Here is a 20,514-nt window from a genome sequence, read left to right as displayed (position 1 = left end):
AGGGAAAGTTCTGTAAGTAGCGAGTAACAACTATGAAGGCCGGCACTGTTACACACGAGGGGGTGGGTGGCAAGCACCATTTCCAGACACACACAAAGACAGACACACACAGACACACAAAGACACAGACACAAAGACAAAGACACAGCCACACACAGACACGAAGACACAGAGACAATAACAAAGATACACACAGACACGAAGACTCCGACACAATAACGACACAGAAAGGCATAAACACACCAACCCACTCACCCAGACAAATATCCCCCGTATATCCTTCGCAGACTTTAGGAGAAAGTGCTGTTAGCGACCACCTATGAAGGCTGGCAAAGCACACGAGGGGGTGGGTGGCCAACACCACGACTGACCCGCCTTTGTCTCCCCAGTGGTAATATTGACACACCGCACCAGGAACTCATTTGAGGCTGAGTCGACCCTAGGGGAGACCCAGGACCGAATCGGATAATCGTCAATAGTGTTGGTGAACGGGTAATGGGCCTCCCCTAGGTCGGCTCAGCCTCAAATGAGTTCCTGGTGTGGTGTGTCAACGTTACCACTGGGGAGACAAAGGCGGGTCAGTCGTGGTGTTGGCCACCCACCCCCTCGAATGCCGTGTCCGCCTTCTTAGGTGCTACTAGCTAACAGCACTTGCCCAAACTGTCTGTCAAGGCTACACGGGGATCTGTGTCTTTGCGTGCGTGAGTCTGTGCGTTGTGCCCGTTTCTCTGCGCTGTTCACACTCCGTGCTCTCAGGACGCACGACTTAGATCCATAATCCTCACTGAGTCACCATCATCACCCACATACAGTGCGGGGTAGAGCGGTTGACTAAACGAGTGGTGGATGGAGTGCAGCAGCTCCATGGAGTCGGCGCGGTAAAACGACAGCAGCCCCGCCTCCCAGTGCAGGTGACACCCGACTCTCCGGGGAAGATCCCTCACCGGCACTGAGGTCTCTACACCACCATTATACACGTAGCAGCTGTTGTTATCTTTACATAATACCCAGGATGAGTCGTTCTCTCCCAGCCAGCACTCTTCACCACTCCCTTTCCGTGCGATCGTCCCGTACGCAACTCCAACCTCACAGCACCCCGCCGCACCCCCCACGTCCACCTCCCAGTAGTGCTGACCCGACGAGAAGCTCTCTGAGCACAGGGCTTGTAACCAGGCATCAAAGCGGTGTGGGTGATCGGGGCGACCCTGGGAGACAGCGGTCTGTGTCACCGTCCTGAGATCCGAGGAAATCTGGAGGTTGTTGTGGGCCGAGTTTGGGTCCAGAGTCGGTGAGCATCCGTCTGCAGTAACGATAATCACAGTAGCCGTGTAACAACAGCACCACTATAACAATAGCACTCGTGCACTAACACGCACGTACACTACAATAGAGCAATTCATAATGAGCATTGTTATACAACGTTGTAATGCGTAGCTATCGGTGTGATGACATGCAACGGGCACTTTGTCAATCCACTGCTGGATAAGGGCCTCCCTAGACCGTGCGGGCCGCGGGGGATATTTGACCATACTTCACCACGCCGGTCACCGCGCGTTGGCGAAGGCAGGCGGCGCGGCTGGCGAGGGGACAGAAGTACAGTACAGCGGTGCGTTTGTCTGCCCCGCCACCTGCTGCCCCGCCATGTAGCCCCACAACCTATAGCACCTGCTAGGCAGGGTGGTAGCCGCCCGTGCGAGCCCTGCCCAGGCCCAGCCCTTGCGGTACTTTGCGAGGTGCGAGGAGGTGGGGCGCACTGCGGGCGCTCTGTGCGCTAGGCCTGCACGATTTGGAGAAAATCTCTAATTGCGATTTTCTGACAGATATTGCGATTGCGATTTGATTTGGGAATACATTTTTTTAAGTCAAGCCTCAGTTCAATATTCACTCTGTAATAGATTTAAAACATCTGATGGAGCATTACCACATTATACCATCAAAATATGACCTGCTCTATATATTCTAATGCGAGGAAGAGAACTTAAACGATATGAATTGCTTCCAACATGTAATTATAAAAATGTTTTAATTGAAATAGAACGATCAAACATAGAACAATTGTTAAATTAAGTAAATTAAGTTATAATAATAAAAAATGAAACTATTCAAATAAGAAAGTAATAGGACTTTTCAAATCGCAAAAAAATTGCAGCCTTTGCAATTTGTTAATCGCATTGTTTCAAATTGCGATTTCGATTTGAAATCGATTAATCGTTCAGCCCTACTGTGCCGTAGTGCCCATCGGAGGCAGTGGATCGCAGCAGCAGCGTGGATATCAACACCGCCGTAGCGTCTCTGTGTGTACAACAAACACAAACATCTCCCGTGTCACCTTTCACAGACTGTAGGAGCAAGTGCTGTTGGTGAGCACCTGTGAAGGCCGGCACGGCACACAAGGGGCTGGGGTTGGCCAACACCACGCCCGGCCGCCTTTGTCTCTCTTATGGTGACGTTTACATACCGCACCAGCTGCTCATTCGAGGCTGAGTCGACCCTGGGGAGGCCCACGACCGGTTCAGATGATCCACCACTGTGTAGTGATGTACACTCGTGTGTGTGTGATAGTGTAGTGATGCGTGTCTGACCAGCTAGTTGTGCCTCAGGCTAGTTCCATCTGGGCCGGCCCTCTAGTTGCTACCGTAGGCGCACACCAGGCTCAACATCCCTGGTGAGTCGGTACAGTCAGCAGCTGCCAACGCTGAACCCCGGGTGGCGGTTAACTAATCCGGAAAACTCAGCTTGTCTGAGCCTGGGCATGTGGAACCCCTGGTGGAGGAAATTTCACCAAAAGGATCTTTGGACCTTCCACTGCAACCAGGACCATCTCCATTCATCTTGACTACGTCTTGCCACTGGGTACAGATGCGGCTGTTCGAGAGAGTGAGGTTGACGCTGCGCAAATCACCCTCACTTAAATCCAAGTTCTTTGCGCAAGTCATGGCACTTTTTACCATCGTCATTATCCAAGTCCTGTGGCGATGGGTGAGCGACGAAGCAGCAGGCACTGATATGATGGAAGCTGTAGCCGCAAACCTGCACGCAGGTGGCTCAGGATATTGGTCGTTCTCTCACTGGACCGAAGCAGCAGTGAAGTCCGGCAGCACCCTGAGTGACTGAGCAGCCCTATTCAGGATCACACTGCTCACCTCCATAGTGAGGAAAGGGTTAGAAAAGGTACCCTAAACATTGCCTGCTTCAAAACATCCTGGCCAGCCTACCGCAGCTGGCAGGATCCCATACTTGCGGTCGAAAAACAAATAAAATGAAAAAGACCAACGTGATACCACTCACTGTTGGCGCCTGGAATGTGCACACTTTGATTGACACATCTGGATTAAAAAGACCTGAGAGACGCACCGCCCTCGTGGGCAGAGAGCTAGCCAGATATAATGTGGATGTTGCTGTCCTTAGTGAGACCCGACTGGCCAATACTGGACAAGTGACTGAAGTGGGTGCAGGTTACACATTCTTCTGGAGCAGACGAGGCCAGGAGGAGAGACGTGATGCTGGTGTTGGCTTTGCAGTAAAAAACCACCTGGTCAACCAACTGGCAAGCCAACCCAAGGGTATAAACGACCGTCTAATGACCTTAAAGCTCCACCTATTGGGTAAAAAGTAGGCCACCATCATCAGTGCCTATGCCCCTACCATGACCAACTGTGACGAGATCTTAACCAAGTTTATAATGACCTGGAAGTCATTATTGCTGCCACAGCCAGCTCTGACAAACTCCTGATACTTGGTGACTTCAATGCCAGAGTTGGAAGTGACCATCAATCATGGAATTGAGTAATAAGTGCACATGGCATTGGAAAATGTAACAGCAATGGTCTTCTGCTGCTGAAAACATGCTCTGAATTTGACCTGCTCATCACCAACACGATATTCCAACTACCAAAGCGCAAGAAACCTTCATGGATGCATCCTCGTTCACACCACTGGCACTTGATTGACTACGTCATCGTGAGGAGGAGCGACCGGCACGATGTCAGGGTGACCAAGGCAATGTGTGGTGCTGAATGTTGGACTGACCATCGTCTCATCATCTCCAAACTTAACATCCGGATTGAGCCTGACAGACGCATATAAGGAAAAATACGTGTCAAGCGTCTTAACATCACTTGCCTACAACAGGAACACACCAGACTGGCCTTTGTTGAGGCTCTAGAGTCTAGACCATCACCTGGAGTCTCTAAGCTTCGAGCATACAGACGCTGAGGCAGACTGGACTGCTCTCAAGACCGTGTTGCATTCTACAGCCCTTGAATCACTTGGTGTTCCCATACGTACACATCATGATTGGTTTGATGAGAACGATGCAGAAATCCTTGACGAAAAAACATTGCCTGCATAAAGCGTATCTGAATGGCAGCAGCTCAATCTTAAAGAAAACTGCCTTCCTCAACATTCGCAGGGTTGTCCAGCGGAGACTCAGAGTGATGCAAGGCACCTGGCTGTGCGCAAAAGCTGAAGAGATTCAGTCCTACGCTGACAGTAACAACACAAAGTGCCTCTATGATGCACTCAAGCAGGTCTATGGTCCGCAACACTAAGAAACTTCACCTCTCCTGAATGCAGATGGAACAACACTCCTCACAGAGAAGGACAAAATACTTGCAAGGTGGGCTGAACACTTCAGCACAGTCCTCAACCAGCCATCATGCATAAATGAGGAGGCAATTGCGAGACTGCCTCAAGTTGAAATAAACCATTCCCTTGCTGTTCTACCATCCATTGAGGAAGCCAGCAAAGCCATAAGCCCCCTCTCATCAGGCAAAGCTCCAAGGTCCGATGCCATTACAGCGGAAATCTATAAGGCTGGAGGGCCTCGCTTAGTCGAGAAACTGACCGACCTCTTCCTGTCTCTGTGGAAATTAGAAGCCGTTCCCCAGGAGTTCAAGGTAGCCTCTATAAGCCATCTATATAAGAGTAAAGGCTATCGGAAGGCCTGCGACAACCATAGAGGCATCTCTATACTATCAATCGCTGGCAAAATCTTGGCAAGAATCCTTCTGAACCGCCTAATTGTCCACCTGAGAGTCAGTGTGGTTTCAAAAAAGACCACGGAACCACTGACATGGTATTTACTGCCCGGCTGTTACAGGAGAAATGCCAAGAACAAAATGTTGATCTATATATGGCTTTCGTTGATCTAACAAAAGCATTCGACACAGTCTGCCGGGAGGGCCTATGGAAGATCATGGCCAAGTATGGGTGTCCAGACAAGTTCATTGGCATCATGCGCAAACTCTATGATGGCATGATGGCCAGCGTTAGAGACCAGCAAGAACTCTCTGATCCATTCCCAATTACAAATGAGGTGAAGCAAGGCTGCGTTTTAGCGCCAACACTCTTCAGCATGGTGTTTTCTGCTATGCTGCAAGACTCATTCCAGAACCACAACACTGGGATTAGCTTAATCTACCGTTTTGACGGTGGGCTATTCAATCTGCGGAGGATGCAAGCCAAAACTAGAGTAGAGGAACTCACTGTTCGAGAACTTTTGTTTGCTGATGACTGTGCTCTGGCTGCTGGCTCAAATAAATATCTACAGGACAGTATGGACCACTTCTCAGCTTGTAAAAACTTCGGCCTAACAATCAGCACAAAGAAGACTGCAATCCTATACCAACCTGCTCCTGGGAAAGCCTACACTGAGCTCACCATCTTTGCGAATGGGCAAAAGCTTTTAGCCGTTGACAAGTTTACTTAGCTTGGTAGTACTCTGTCTCGCGCTGTGCACATAGATGGTGAAGTTAACATCAGGATTGTCAAGGCCAGTGCAGCCTTTCGACGTCTACGTGACTCAGTATGGGAAAGGACTGGCATCAAGCAGGAGACAAAACTGAATGTCTACCAGGCTGTTGTCTTACCAACTCTTCTGTATGGGTGCGAAGCCAGGACAGTCTACCAGCGCCATGCCAAGAAATTGAAGCATCTCCACTTGAGCTGTCTGAGGAAACTGCTGAGGATCGAGTGGCAAGACAGAATCCCTGACACGGAAGTCCTCAGCAAGGCCAATATCCACAGCATCCACACCTTGTTTGCGAAGGAACAGATTAGATGGACTGGCCACGTGACCAGAATGCCCTGCGCGAGACTGCCAAAACAAGTCTTCTTTTACGAGCTGAAGAATGGCAAGTGAGCCCAAGATGGCCCCAAAAAGCGCTACAAGGACACCTTTAAAGCTTCCTTCAAGAGCTTTGGATTCGACCTGAAAAGCTGGGAACCCTTAGCACAGGACCGACCTGCCAGGTGAAGCAAAGTACAGGACGGTACAGTCCTCTGTGAGAGTAGGAGAAGCTCCTGTGCTATCTTGAAGAGGCAGCAGCGCAAATCTATCAAGGAAGGACTTGTGGCTGCACCTCAGAGCTCTACATCCTCCCTGACCTGTCCAGTGTGCCACAGAGAATTCCGGGCTCGTATTGGCCTGTTCAGCCATCTGTGCACTCATCAAAACCCAACAAAATGACAAACGTGCCATGGTCATCATCAACTTGATGGACGAAGAAGAGAGATAGTGATGTACACTCGTGTGTGTGATGAAAGTGTAGTGATGTACACTCGTGTGTGTGTGTGAAAGTGTAGTGATGTACACTCGTGTGTGTGTGTGATAGTGTAGAGATGTACACTCGTGTGTGTGCGCTATACATGAACATTGATAAATGGACGTGGGGAGCAGTAGCGCAGTGCTTAGCACAGTGACCCGATATTGATTCTTGCTCACGGTCAACATCAGTGACGATTATCGGAATCGGTCCTGGGTCTCCCCTAGGTCGACTGAGCCTCAAATGAGTACATACTGTGGTGTGTTAACGTTGCCACTCAGGAGACAAAGGCGGATCGGGCGTGGTGCTGACCACCCACTCCTCGTGTGCCATGCCGGCCTTCATAGGAGCTCAACAACAGCACTTGCCCCAAAAGTCTGTTAAGGCTATACGAGGGATCTCTGTCTATATCAACGTAACGGTATTCATTGATATGTGTTCTTTCGTAATTAACTTGTTGCCTGTGTAGTGATTTACACGGGCAACTCAGCTTATGCCTTGGTCACACTGTCTAATATAACCTAACGTTGCCTTTGATTCTGAGAGCTTCCGGTTGTAACACTAAACCCTAAGAATCCTTAAGCTGTCTGTATCTCGCTGCCTCAAGCACCAATAACACTATGTAACACAATTTTTGTCCCTGGGTAGTGTTATTTTTTAATTGCTTATACCTAAAAATATAGAAAATGGCTATTATTCCCCACAAACTTTGCTTTTGTGACAGTGATGTTTAGAAATTTACCTATTTTCAATTTAGAAAACGGACGAATTTGTGTAGTTTTGTTCACATGAAGTCAGCAAAAAACAACATATGAATCGAAATGAACATGTATTTATACTAAAGTAACATAAAAACTGACTACAAAAGATTTAGAAGTGAGTAGTTTATCGAGATTTACGATTATACTGTAAATCACTTTCACGAATCAGCCCCCAAATGTAGTCACCCATCATGTTCTCGTTATCCTGTCCTTGGTAGTGGCGTTCAAAGTCCAGTATATCCTGGTGGAAGTGCTAGCCTTGCTCCTCCGAGTACACTCCCATGTTCTCCTTGAATTTATCAAGATGAGCATCAAGGATTTGGACTTTGAGGGACATCCTACAGCCAGTCTCAACCAGCTCCACTAAGTTTTCGGCCTTGTGATTGCCCAGGAAGTCCCAAACCACTGCGACAAAGCTGTTCCATGCCGTTTTCTCTTTACTAGAGAGCTTCTTGGGGAATTCATTGCACTACAGGATATTCTTTATCTGTGGTCCGACGAAGACACTGGCTTTGACCGTTGCCTCAGACAGATTAGGAAAGAAGTCTTGAAGGTACTTGAAGGCTACCGAAACCTTATCTACAGCTCTGACATTGTTTCATAAGGCCCAATTTGATGTGCAGTGGTGGCATCAGCACCTTCCGGGGGTCCACCAGTGGCTCCCACTTGACATTGTTCCTCCTAACAGAGAACTTGGTCCGCTGTGGCCAGTCCTACCTGTGGTAGTGCCCCTTGGTATCCCTGCTGTCCCAAAGGCAAATATAGCAGATAATCTTGGTAAAACCGCCTTGGAGACCCATCAGGAATGCCACCAGTTTGAAGTCTCCGATGACCTCCCAGCCACTCATCATACTTCAAGGCATCCAGCAAGGTCTTGATGCTGTTGTAACCCTCTTTGAGGTCCACCGAGTGAGCCAGGGGAAGAGACGGGTACTTATTTTTCTTGGTTCTTTCGGTAAAGTAACGTAGAAGGGAAATAATAAAATAATACAAATATAAAGCAATATTATTTGAATATTTTTATTATTTTATTACTATTTCCCTTCTACGTGACTTTACCGAAAGAACCAAGAATATGAATCCCTGCAGTCACGAAAGCTTTAAATCAAGACGGTTACTTGTTACCATTGTGGAGCAGCCTGGCTTTGAGCCTCCTGGATGAGATGTCAAGGAAAAGGCGCCACTCATTCTGGTTACATGCGATTCCAATTGCCTCGAACAGACTGGTCACATTGTGGCAGAAGCAGAGCCCATCTTGACGGGTGAAGAAGCTGCAAAAAGGTTGGTGACGCTTCCTCTGATCTGCGACTTGCACACTTGCATCCAACAAGTTTCCATGCTTGAGCCTAGATGTCAAAAGCTCAGGCATTGGACTTGGTGAGACCAAGATCTCTGATCAAGTCGTTGAGGTCTTTTTGGTTAGGGTAGTATGGGTTTCTCTCCTCAGCTCCACCTCTGAAATTGTCATCTGGATCTACAACATCTTCCTCACTCTCTGACTTGCTGCTCTCTTCTAAAGACGGCTGCTCTCTCTCTGGAGGAGTGGGTATGGGGAGATCATGGCAGTGTGACGCCGGGGCGATGGATGAAGGAAGGTCCAGATACGTAATAGCAGGTGCATTATTGCCAGTCTGATGTTTGGAAGGGTTCAGCATGCAGAAGTAGCAATTGCTTGAGTGGTCAGTGGGTTCCCGCCAAATTCTTGGGATAGCGAACTTCATGGCTCTCTTTTCCCCTCTGTACCATCCTACACAAATACATTTATTTCACCCATTACTAATGTGTAAGAGATTCTCGCAACATTTTTCATGTATGATATATTTTTTCAATAACATTGAAAATTGTAAAATATTTTAAACTTAAAAAAAACTTTTACAATGATTTTTTTAAAAACAAAGTACATACCATAAAATTCCAAGCAACAATCGTCCATCTTACCTTACAGAGTTTTTTTGCATTGCTCGCAGGTGAAATGAGGTCCCCAGGGTTTGTCTTGATCCCTGACAGGCATGCTGGAATATACCTTGTAGGCCTCACAAATCTTGACAGATGCTTCCACAGAGTACTTTTTCGCTCTTGTCTTGTAAAATTGGCCGCAAACATAGCAAAATGCGTCTGCCGGATGCTTGCAGCCTCTTGATGCCATCTCAGAAAAATGCAGATATGTATCCACTTAGGTAGCTGGAACTAAACTGAACTGGTGGGCTTTTATTACTGGAAAGTTCTAGAATGTTCTAGAAGTTACTACAAGTCTACTCAGCACTGAATCTATCTGGAATTCTCATTGAAAATATGTAAATTTAAAAATATCACTGTCCTGGTCACAAAAGCAAAGTTTGTGTGGAATAATAGCCATTTTGTGTACTTTTGAAGTATACGCAATTAGAAAATAACACTTACTACCCAGGGACATTTTTTTTTATTACACAGTGTAATGAATCCTAAGAATATCAGCCATAGCTTGTGTGTGTCAAAGACTCAGTGCCGTTGATGCTGAGAGCTTCAGACTTTAACACGGAACCCTAAGAATCCTAACTGTGTCTGAGTCTGTATCACGCTGCCTCAAGCACAAATTATGAATCTAAGAATATCAGACATTGTGTCTCTGTGTAAAACACTCACACGCAGAAAAGCAATAGAATCCTCACTCAATGATACACACGTGTAGGGTTAATAGAGCTCAAGCAATACTCCTTTACACTCGTGTGTGTGCTGTATGTGAACTTAGAGGTATTACAATACATGGGCAATAGCAATGTATCTGTTTGCACAGTCATACACGTGGTCAGCCACAGCGATAGCTCAGTCTGGCTCTGTGAGCCTCGGAAATTAACATAGAACCCCAATAATCCTTAAGATGCCTTAGTAGGGATATAGCAGCCTCAAGCATTATGAATTAATAATGAGAATCCTTAGGCTGCCTTAGTCTGGATATGAGCCTACATCATTAACAATGAATCATACGCATCACTACAGTGATGTAGTCTTTCTCGAGTCTGATGATGACATCCATGACAGACAAGACTTATACTCGTAGTTTCACCTGCTACAATGGTTACTCTGGCCAACAGCATCCTCACTGGATAATACACACGTATAATATCAATTGAGCGTATGTAATAGTGAAATAAACTCGTGTGTGTGCTATATATTGTCTAATGAATACATTACAGTCGTAAAGTTGATGTTTGCACGTGCAGTGGGGTGATAGACAAGGTCGACCAAGATTATGCATTAGTCTCGCTCTGTGAGCCTCAGCCATTAACTGGAGAACCTAAGAATCCTAAAAATACCTTAGTTTGCCTCTCTGAGCATCAGGCTGTTGACATGAAGCATAAAAATCTTCAATGTGTCTTAATCTGGATGTATGATCCTTGGGCATTACCAATCAACCCTAATTTTATATAATCCATAATAGAGGCTTTTGGGGTTAGATCGCGTAAATATATAAATGTGTCATTAAAACCCGCCACCACCCGCCACAGACAAATAGTAAGGATTGTCACGTAAACAGAATATGCCAATTCGTCACTAGTACAGCACGCCGGTGTGTTAGAAAGCCAAGCCACAGCATTATTTAAATTTATATTGATGTAGTTATAAAAGCCATTTCACTATATGAATTCTGCAGGCCGCCTTTGTGTCCACAGTGCTGATGCTTACAGAACGTACTCGGTACTCGTTTAAGCCAAGGTTTCATCTGGGAGAGGCTCAGAATTGGTTCTGAATCCACTCAACATTGATGTTAGCCATGGCCGTGAGTCACGTGTAGGTGACCATGTTTGTAGCTCAGTGCACAGAGCAACCCATCATCATTGCACATCTGTACTCTCTCTTGCTCATCTACACATATGCACACAAACAGACAATTACCAGACCCCCCGTATGGGCCAAACAGGCTGGAGGGCAATTGTTATTAGTGAGTGGCACTTTAAGGCCGGTATGGCACACGAGGGGGTGAGTGGCCAGCGCCACATCAGGCCACCTTTGTATCCCTAGTGGCGGTTTAACACACTACACCAGGTAGTCATATGAGGCTGAGTCGACCTCGGGGAGAACCATGACTGGTTCAGAAAATCGTCACTGGTGTGGGGTGTGAACGGGAATCGAATTTGTGTTGCCAGGTTCATATTGTAGCATGGTAACCACTATGTCACCGATCCGCAACACACATAAAAGACACAATTACACGCACAATAACACACATGCACACGTGTCAAGAGTCCGTGGAACTCACACATGAACGCCAGCAGGTTGACCACAGCTCCCTGAAGGGCGCTGATCGTGGCGATGTCTTCTTCGCTGGGAGATGAGGGTGGATCTCCCTTTTGAGCATCTCTCCTGTGAGATCAGAACCAGCAGTGACACACACAGCCCGTGTCTTACACAGCATCATTACACACAGTATCATCATTCACAGCATCATCACACACTGCAACATTGTGCACAGCATCATCACACAGCATCATCACTCCCAGCCTCATCACACAAGGCATCATCACACACAGCAACATTGCGCACAGCATCACAGCACACAACATCATCACACAACCCTTGTCTTACACAGCATCATCTCACACAGCATCATGCCACATCATCATCACACAACATAACACAGCATAATCACACAGCATGATCATCATACATCATCATCGTCACGCAGCCCATATTCCACACAATGCGTCAGTCACCCCGTGTGTTTATTTGTGCGAGTTCATGATTCCATACCGGTTTGTCTCTTTCAGGTGAACCTGCATGAGTCAGACACAGGGGGCGCGAGTCAGTTCACCTCCAGCCACGTTAACCACACGGTGATTGGTAGACGCGATGAGCTGGGCTGTGCTCAGCCATTCGCATATCCCAGTGTTGTTGGTTGTAATCAAGACAAAGCCGTGGACTCGTTATGAATCAATGGTTCTCATCAGCAAGGTGTGGCCTCTAAAACTGTTGCCACTCGGTGTCCGATATTATGGCAAGAGGCGTCCGTGGCACTGGACATCGAGTTGCAGTGATTGTGAACCAATATTCAAAATAATTATCCACTGCGAGAGTGAATTTCACCCAGAGCATTGCGTTACCAGAGTCCATAGTTTAGCAGGGTTAACAATTGTTAAGGCAAGCAATCTCGGGATTGGTTTCAACTTTCTAAGATTCATAAGATGTCAGTGCTGAAATATAACTGTTTCTGGCTTTCCTGATGTTAAAAGCCCTTCCGTTATCAGCATTACTAATGATTGGTATACATTTGGTTAAATTTATCATTTAAATGTATTGTCAAGTGGCCTCAATCTTATGTACATTACAGGATGATGATGTTACAATTTTTAATGTCAATGCCTGCATATATTACCAACCAATTAACTCAAGGGATTTGCGTGTTAATCGTATATTTATTATTTTCAAATTCAGCGGTAGTTTTTATTTTTATTACAATATACAAATTCCAGTGGGTGAACTTGACTCTATGTTTACTTTTAGAACCCTTGGGCTATATTTTGTATTGACAATGTAAGTGGCGTTATCTTGTGTTTTGTGTTGCAATGCATGTGCCATGTTTACAAATGTGTAATAACACTCTGGCAACGGCTTGTGGAATCGGTCCTTTTATTTACTTTTCTCAGTTCACAAGCACTCCCCGTTGCTGGCAGGCAACGGGAAGTGGGCAGACAGATCGCAAGAGAGGCACCGCCATGTGGCACTCGGAGCCCCACTCGCGCGTGACCTCTCTCTCTCTTCGTTCCTTGTCTGACCACGTGTCCCTCGGCTCTTCCCTGATTTAATGCCTGGGTCACGTGGTACGCTCCAGCCAATCCTTAATAGCCTGCGCTGAATGTTCCAGATTCCTCCATCAACTCCCGGGACCACGCCCCTGACTTTTCTTCCCATTGGCTGAGGCCAAGAGCAGCAGAACCAATCATCCTCGCTGACATCCCTCGATCACGCCAGGGCCATGCTCCCCGGCTCTCCCCCCATTGGCTGTAGAGCTGGACCGGCAGAGCCAATCACCACGTGAGCCGGACATAGGCTCTCATTACAAATGCAATGAACACGCGAACTGGGGCACTCGCCCTGGATCCCTGAGTGATCTACCTGCAGGAATGTGAGCGAGTCCCTCTCCTCCTGCAGAGCGCGCAGGCGCGTGGCTGCTGCCTGAAGGTCGCTGATCTCGCGCTTGTAATGAGCGATGTTCTCCTCGATCCAGGACAGCAGCTCGTGCCCCTTCACATCCACGCGATCCAGAGCTGCCCTCTCGTCCTCATCCAGCGTCACCCTCATGCGGGTGAACTCACCTGAGATGTGAGCCTTGGTCTGGAGCATGGAATCCTGCAAAGGGCGTGTGATATTCTATAAAGTCATATTCCATGCTGTTAATACCAAAGTTACATTGTTTTCTGGTTTCTCGAAACCTATATTTCCCTGCTTCCACGTTATGTCTTTGGACTCACATCTCATTGAATAGGTCGATAACTTCAGGTATCTAGGTGCTATCTTGGCCTTCACATTGATAATATCGCCAGTAAGATTTAATAAACGATATCCTCTATAAATAAATACATTGTCTCACCTCGGCTCCATCTTGATATAGTCCAAGCCGCCATCCTCCGCATCTTTGACTCCTGTGAAATCATTGACCGCCTAGCCTCTTGTTTCATTATACCACCTGGCTGGCCATTTTGACCTTGATGCCTCCATATGAAACACATTATTGCAACCTCTGTATCACCTCCAATTAATCCCCCCTGGATATGTTTAGAGACCACCACTGGGCTGTCTTCATCCTAAGATTCATTTTAAACAATTCAATCAAATATGTAAGGACCTCCTAACTCGGCAAATTCCCAGTCGCAACCTCAAAAGTACCTCCCTGTTCTCTCTAAAATTACCATATATTAAAACTAGGTTTGGTGACGCGTCCCTCCACGCTGCTGATACTATCCCCACGTTACTGCAGTGTCCTTGCCTTTCAGCCTAGGCTGGGATCCCTCCCCAGCCTCCTACACGATTAGGGAGCTGCGTGATGAGTGAGATATGAATCAGTGCTTAACTCTACCTTCATCAACCTGCATTGACCCACGCAACTAAGTATGGCCAACTAGCCTCAATGATCAACACGATGTTGCGGAATCTTCATCCAGAAGTGTATTTGTGAGGATCTGTAAATTATTTACAAAAACAAATAAGCACATGATTCACCTTCTTCGTAGATTTATCTCTGCACATCACCAATAAAAGTATTTTGTACATAATCTATTGACCCCATGGCCTTTTGGGACTGCGTTATTTATCAGTCCAGGCAGAACTCGCTAAACGCTCAATATGCTTCTTGAAGATGTGAGCGCTTATCGAATCAGCGCTAAAAGGTGTCATACCGTTGCATATATGGGAATGCGTTCCCATCAGGGTTATTAATTTCGTATGACCAATATATGAGAGATTTATTGGGGTATTGGTAAAAGCACCAAAAATTAATACAGATGGTGAACATACTCTTTGGTTCTTTCGGTAAAGTCACGTGGATATAAAACGACGTTTTGGGCGCAACAGAAGTGTCCGTCATTAGGTGGAACAACCACAGCAAGAAACAACTTTTGAAGTGGGTAGAAGGACTCCCGTAATACGAGGTTATATTGGTAAGAAAGGTGGGGGGAGGGGCCAGGGAGGAGAGGGGGGGGGAGTGCTGCCGGATGAAGAGCAGCTAGAAAGGATCAAAGGGCAAAAGGAGCAAAAGCAAAAGGGGAGATGCGGATATGAAGGCAACACCATAAAGCATTTAAGGTTTAACCTGGTTAATAACATCCTTCCAATGATTGCTCAATATATACCCATCTTCTCGGTTGAAGTTATGTCTATGTTTATATATCTGGATGGCTTCATGAACAAACCTTTGATAGTAGCCCGAAGGTTTGTAGAGTACCTTGGTCTCGGAAAAAACAATATCATGAGAACCCACAGCGTTATAACAATGGTCAGCCACGGCGGAGGTATAAGTTCTGCCGTGTTTCAGATCTGCCTTGTGCTCGCGAACACGGTCCGAGACATGACGTTTCGTTTCACTAATGTAACAATCACCACAGGTGCAACTTAGTTTGAAGACTCCCGAATATTGCATGTCAAGAATGACATCCTTCACAGATGGGATTAGATCACGGATTTTGTGTACTGTACTGAATCGGACCTGGATCTTGTGTTTGTTTAAGATTTTGGAAATCTTTTTGGTAATGTCTGTTATGTATGGCAACGTGATGGTTTTGATCGGCATCTCAGGTGGTTGTTTCTCCATGGTTGGAGAAATCACTTTGCGGATGATGCGGTGCAAATATCCATTCATCTTAAGGGCCTGGTGTATGTGTTCTAGTTCACTGGCTAGGTGGTGTTGGTCAGAAATGCAGTGGGCCCTATGGAGTAGTGTTTTGATGAGGGAATTCTTCTGTGCTTGTGTTGCGCCCGATACGTCGTGAGTTAATTTATTTTATTTTATACCTACGTGACTTTACCGAAAGAACCAAAGAGTATGGATCCCTCTGGTCGAGCACCAATTGGGTCGAGGCTCAAAAGAAAGCCGTCCCTTGGTGTGGACCAATCAGTTTCAAGGACAATGCATATATTATCATAGTGTGTTTTTTGTTTGTATTTGACTGCAAGTATTGTGGTTAATGCAGACATGAATCCTTGTAATAAGTTTTCAGTTTTATTGCCAGAAAAAAGGGAAAAACCCCTATTATTACGTCCATATCCTGTTTATTGTCGGTGTTGCGTATGATGGATACACCATATGATACATTTGACCGTGCATTCTCAAACAGTAAGGTCCATGTCCAGTAGGTGCCTTCATTTCAGCTCCCATTGATGCAAAAGCTCCAGCAGAATTTCAGTCTCTGATATGATCTCAGTCATTTCGTACTTCTGGTGTTACTTCTGTCAATAACTTGTTTTAATAGTTCATGTGCTTCTGTTAAAGGTTCCAGATAAAAACTTTCCCATCACGACAGCATTTTGTCTATTTCTTTGATGCATTTAGTTCAACGGTCCAATATATTGCTTTACATAATGTTTATTCAATTGTTGTATTAACAATATTAAGTTCATCGACTTCTACATATATTTCTTGGTTGTTGGCATTGGGAAATTCACTATTTAATCTTCTCCTTGTGGCTTCCTTTCTCTATATATTTTAGTTTAATTGTCGGCTTTTTCTTCTTCTGTTGTTTCGTTTGCTCTTTTTTGTGCATGTAGATTTCGATCAGTGTTTAATCATAGGTTTTTTTCTTCTGATGTCTCATCTTCTCTCCGCTGTCTGTAATAGTCGCCTACCTCGATCCATTACTATCACGTTATGAGGGCCCGACCATCTCATCTATCTATTTTAAAAGAGCATCGTTGTCGGAGCCATCTATCTATGTGTATTAAAGATAATAATTACGTCTTAATTTAGGAGCTTTCGTGACTGCAGGAATTATTCTTTGGTTCTTTTCGGTTAAGTCACGTCTAAAAATAAAATAATAAATTAAAATAACATATTACGACGTTTCGATTGCAACACAAGCAATCATCAGGCATAAAAGAAAGAGCAACAAAAATCTAACTAGAAAACTATAGACAGACATACAAGCAGACAGACATCACAACGGCACACAGAGAGAGGACACAAATCGGCACAAAGAGAGGGGTCGTTTCTATGACGGTCCCTTAAATATAGAGAGGGGGGGGCGGGGACGGAGAGAGGGAGGGGGCAGAGAGAATTAGCATATCAACCAGGTTATGCGTTAATTGTGTGTTAACCGACTCTCTGTGTTGTATTACATCACATTTCGATATTTTGCTAGGTTATTTAATTTTCGTGTGCTTGTCTCCTAATTTTCAAGCTTGCGTGCCCGTTCCACGTTGTCATCTTGCTTGCAACAGCAGCACGTTGCCGTACACTCATTGATATGCTAATTCTCTCTGCCCCCTCCCTCTTTCCGTCCCCGCCCCCCCTCTCTATATTTAAGGGACCGTCATAGAAACGACCCCTCTCTTTGTGCCGATTTGTGTCCTCTCTCTGTGTGCCGTTGTGATGTCTGTCTGCTTGTATGTCTGTCTATAGTTTTCTAGTTAGATTTTTGTTGCTCTTTCTTTTATGCCTGATGATGATTGCTTGTGTTGCAATCGAAACGTCGTAATATGTTATTTTAATTTATTATTTTATTTTTAGACGTGACTTAACCGAAAAGAACCAAATAATAATAATTACGTTTAACTATTCAAAAATATACATCATGGATATTGCCATCCTGGTATTTTGATGAGGTATGTAACAGTTGTAATGAAACCTTTAATAAAAAATAAAATCTAAAATTATTCAAACCATTGAAATTTTACACTGAATAAGGCGACACAAATATTGCTTAAATGTTACTTCACAAAATACATCGTGGATATTTCCTCCATAGTCTTCAGAGCTGAAACACCGTCTTAGGAGCCAAAGCAGACAGTCCAGGAACCGGTCTTTGGAAGCCAGCTGAGATTTTGCAGTCATCCTTAGCCGTTAATATTTAGATAGATGTTTTGATTTTATATTTTTGTAAAAATGTTCTCCAGGCCCATGAGCGCTATAATGAATGAGTGTTCTACGGCGTCGTGCTAATTTAGGTCTGCCTGTATTCATTCAGTACAAAAAAACTCTTGAGCGGTTTTGATATACAGAGTCAGGCTTGCTTGAATAAAATGCAGGTGAGCTGCCAGATGTTATAGATAAGGACCGTCTCTCTATGATATGGATCCAAGTTGAACGCAAATTTATGATACATAAACCAGTCTATTGTTGCCTCTACTGAATCAATGCTGACAAAATTATGCACTCCCAGAAGACTGCGGAATCAATACTTTTGTAAAGATGCACTCCCACTTAGTAGGGCTGATGGAATGTGTACATTTTTCTCATAATTTATACAGAGGCAGGTATATGATGGAGACAAATTATCTGCTTATTTGTTTTTGTTACTAATATTCTCCACAACATGGATATTTTACGTAAATTATTAATATCACCAGCTGACTGTATGCCCTGTTTTACAAGAGGATTTGTTTTACAATGAATACTTATACATGCGCCAAAATAAACAGGCACATAGCAATATCGTTGAAGGCATTAGAGGTAGACGCAATTTTGTAATTATCCTTACCTTTAACATGTACGACTCCAAAAGAGTTAATCACTAATGCATCACGACGTGCGCACATTACATTTACAATGTTTGAAATTGTCATTGACTCGACGTTGTGTCTGCTTTTGAGTGGGATTCGTGTAATGAGAACAAACGTGTTTTTCCAGCATCCCCTTTACTCGCTTGAAGTCACGTCTCTTGTGTTTATTCTAGCATTTAACGCATAATTCCTGTCATATTTAATCGTCATCTTCACTCGTTTAATTTATAGTCGTTGCTCCATACTGTGCTATTTTACCTCAGCCATTGCAAGCCATTTAAGTTATCCTGCGAGGTGCTTTGCAGTCTCACGAGGTACGAACGTTTTTTTTCTATAAACGTTGCATTTGTTTACTGTTCAAGCACACATTTCCATAATTATCCAATATCCTGCACAGTTATTACACACTGACTCAAGACTAACAGTTCACTTGAGTCTACGGAGTGGGCCTCACAGTGATGTCAACTCCACAGCAACTCACAGGGAGACTCCACGCAGGGTAGAGGTCACCAGGTCACAGAGTCCACACGCGTTACCTGCACGTCCTTGCGAGCGGCCTCCATCCATTCCACGCACTTCTCTGCCTCCATCCTCTCCTCCTCCACCGCTCGCAACTCCTCTCCGACTCCACTCTGTAAGAGACGAAGTCACCAAATGAGACTCCACTCCCTGAGCGTCCCCTCTTAGCCCCACTCCACATAGAGCCCTCCACAGTGATGGCTCTATAATTGCAACCAGAAGAGTGGTGAGGGAGCCAGCCTGAACTGACTGAAAAAGGCTAAACCGCAAGGGACCGTGGAGAGAGAATCAACACACGGTGATGTTCGTTGTCTGAGATTTGTATTTATTAATCCCAGGTGACAGTTTTTATCAGTTCGTGTAGAGGTTTCAGAATCAGTAAATGTATTTATATTGGAGGAATCAGATGAGCTATAACGCTCATTTTCACATGTCCAGTAAAGGTGGGTAAGAACGTTACAACAACAAACTATACAAATACCAGAGAGTAGTGCAAAGTACAAGGAAGGTAAACAAATCACCCAATAACATACAACTAATCCATCCCCATCCTACCAGGCAAATCCCACCGAGGTATTAATTTATTTTCTCAGAAGCGACCTGGCCACAAATTATGACTCAATAAAGTGGCTTATCATGTGGAAATGTATAACAGCCAAATAATCTCAATGCATGTTTTTTTTGCTGCACCTCAGTGATTCTCACTGTCGGCATGTGGGCCTCACCTTCCGTGTCTGATGCACGTCCTCCAGCGTGTCGACATCATGCCCTCGATGTTCTCCAGTGAAGGCGCAGACTGTGCACACGAGGCTCATGTCCTGATTGCAGCAGAATATGAGCTCCTGTTTGTGCCTCTTGCACTTGCGTTCTTCAGGGTTCACATCTGGTGAAACCAGGACGTGGTCCTTCAACTTTGCTCTCTCCAGGTGAGGCGCGAGGTGCTCCCTGCAGAAGGCCATCTCACACTTGAGGCAGGTCTTCACTGCAAGCGTCTTGCCTTCTGGGCAGTGGTCACAAAAAACAACAACACCACCAGCAGCAGCAGCAGCCATGGTCTCAGTCACTCGCAGCTGCTCTATGAGATTGGCGATCGTCACGTTCCTGGTTAGCTCGGGTCGTAGAGGGAAGGTCTTGCGGCACTGCGGGCAGCAGTAGGAGTCTGTCTCCTTCCAGGCGTCCTCCAGGCACTGGAGGCAGAACGAGTGGCCGCAGCTGAGCGTGGAGGGGCAGTCAAACGTGTCCAGGCAGATGGAGCAGGTCAACTCACGGTCCACGTTCTCAGCGGGAGCTGCGCTCGCCATGACCCGAGGATGCACCCAAAGTAGTTTCTCACTGTGGCTCAGAGAATATATTTCAACAAAAATACTTTATGTTTATAATAACTTGAGATGTTGATTACCATTGACGAGGTGTGTTTTGTTCAGGAGACGCTGTGTGAGCAGCTCACACCGCGGAGACGAACAAGGAAATGAACTGACTTCACCTGCAGTTAAGTTATAAATACC

At 45.5% G+C, this 20,514-nt stretch overlaps 1 protein-coding gene across 1 annotated transcript; it reads right to left on the bottom strand.

Moving 5' to 3' along the window:
• Window positions 1-625: 625 nt before the first annotated feature.
• Window positions 626-20,443, bottom strand: LOC133359548 (E3 ubiquitin-protein ligase TRIM39-like). Its single transcript, XM_061577986.1, has 6 exons — window positions 19,735-20,443; window positions 19,027-19,122; window positions 13,397-13,630; window positions 12,035-12,057; window positions 11,544-11,647; window positions 626-1,300 (listed from the first exon to the last, which is right to left on the bottom strand). The coding sequence occupies exons 1-6, from the start codon at window positions 20,308-20,310 to the stop codon at window positions 753-755; spliced, it is 1,581 nt and encodes a 526-aa protein (XP_061433970.1). The 5' UTR covers window positions 20,311-20,443; the 3' UTR covers window positions 626-752.
• Window positions 20,444-20,514: the final 71 nt, after the last annotated feature.

Source organism: Lethenteron reissneri, chromosome 65, assembly GCF_015708825.2.
Source record: "Lethenteron reissneri isolate LAM-NWPU_2019-01 chromosome 65, ASM1570882v1, whole genome shotgun sequence".
NCBI lineage: Eukaryota > Metazoa > Chordata > Hyperoartia > Petromyzontiformes > Petromyzontidae > Lethenteron > Lethenteron reissneri.
The sequence above is the reverse complement of the archived record's forward strand: the minus strand, read 5'-3'. Positions and strand labels throughout refer to the sequence as shown.

Coding starts and splice junctions, on each gene's coding strand:
- LOC133359548 (XM_061577986.1), bottom strand. CDS start 20,310: ATGGCGAGCGCAGCTCCCGCTGAGAACGTGGACCGTGAGTTGACCTGC. Junction 13,631..19,026: donor CCGCTCGCAAGGACGTGCAG/GTAACGCGTGTG, acceptor CGCCCTTTGCAG/GATTCCATGCTCCAGACCAA. Junction 12,058..13,396: donor ACTCGCTCACATTCCTGCAG/GTAGATCACTCA, acceptor TGACTCATGCAG/GTTCACCTGAAAGAGACAAA.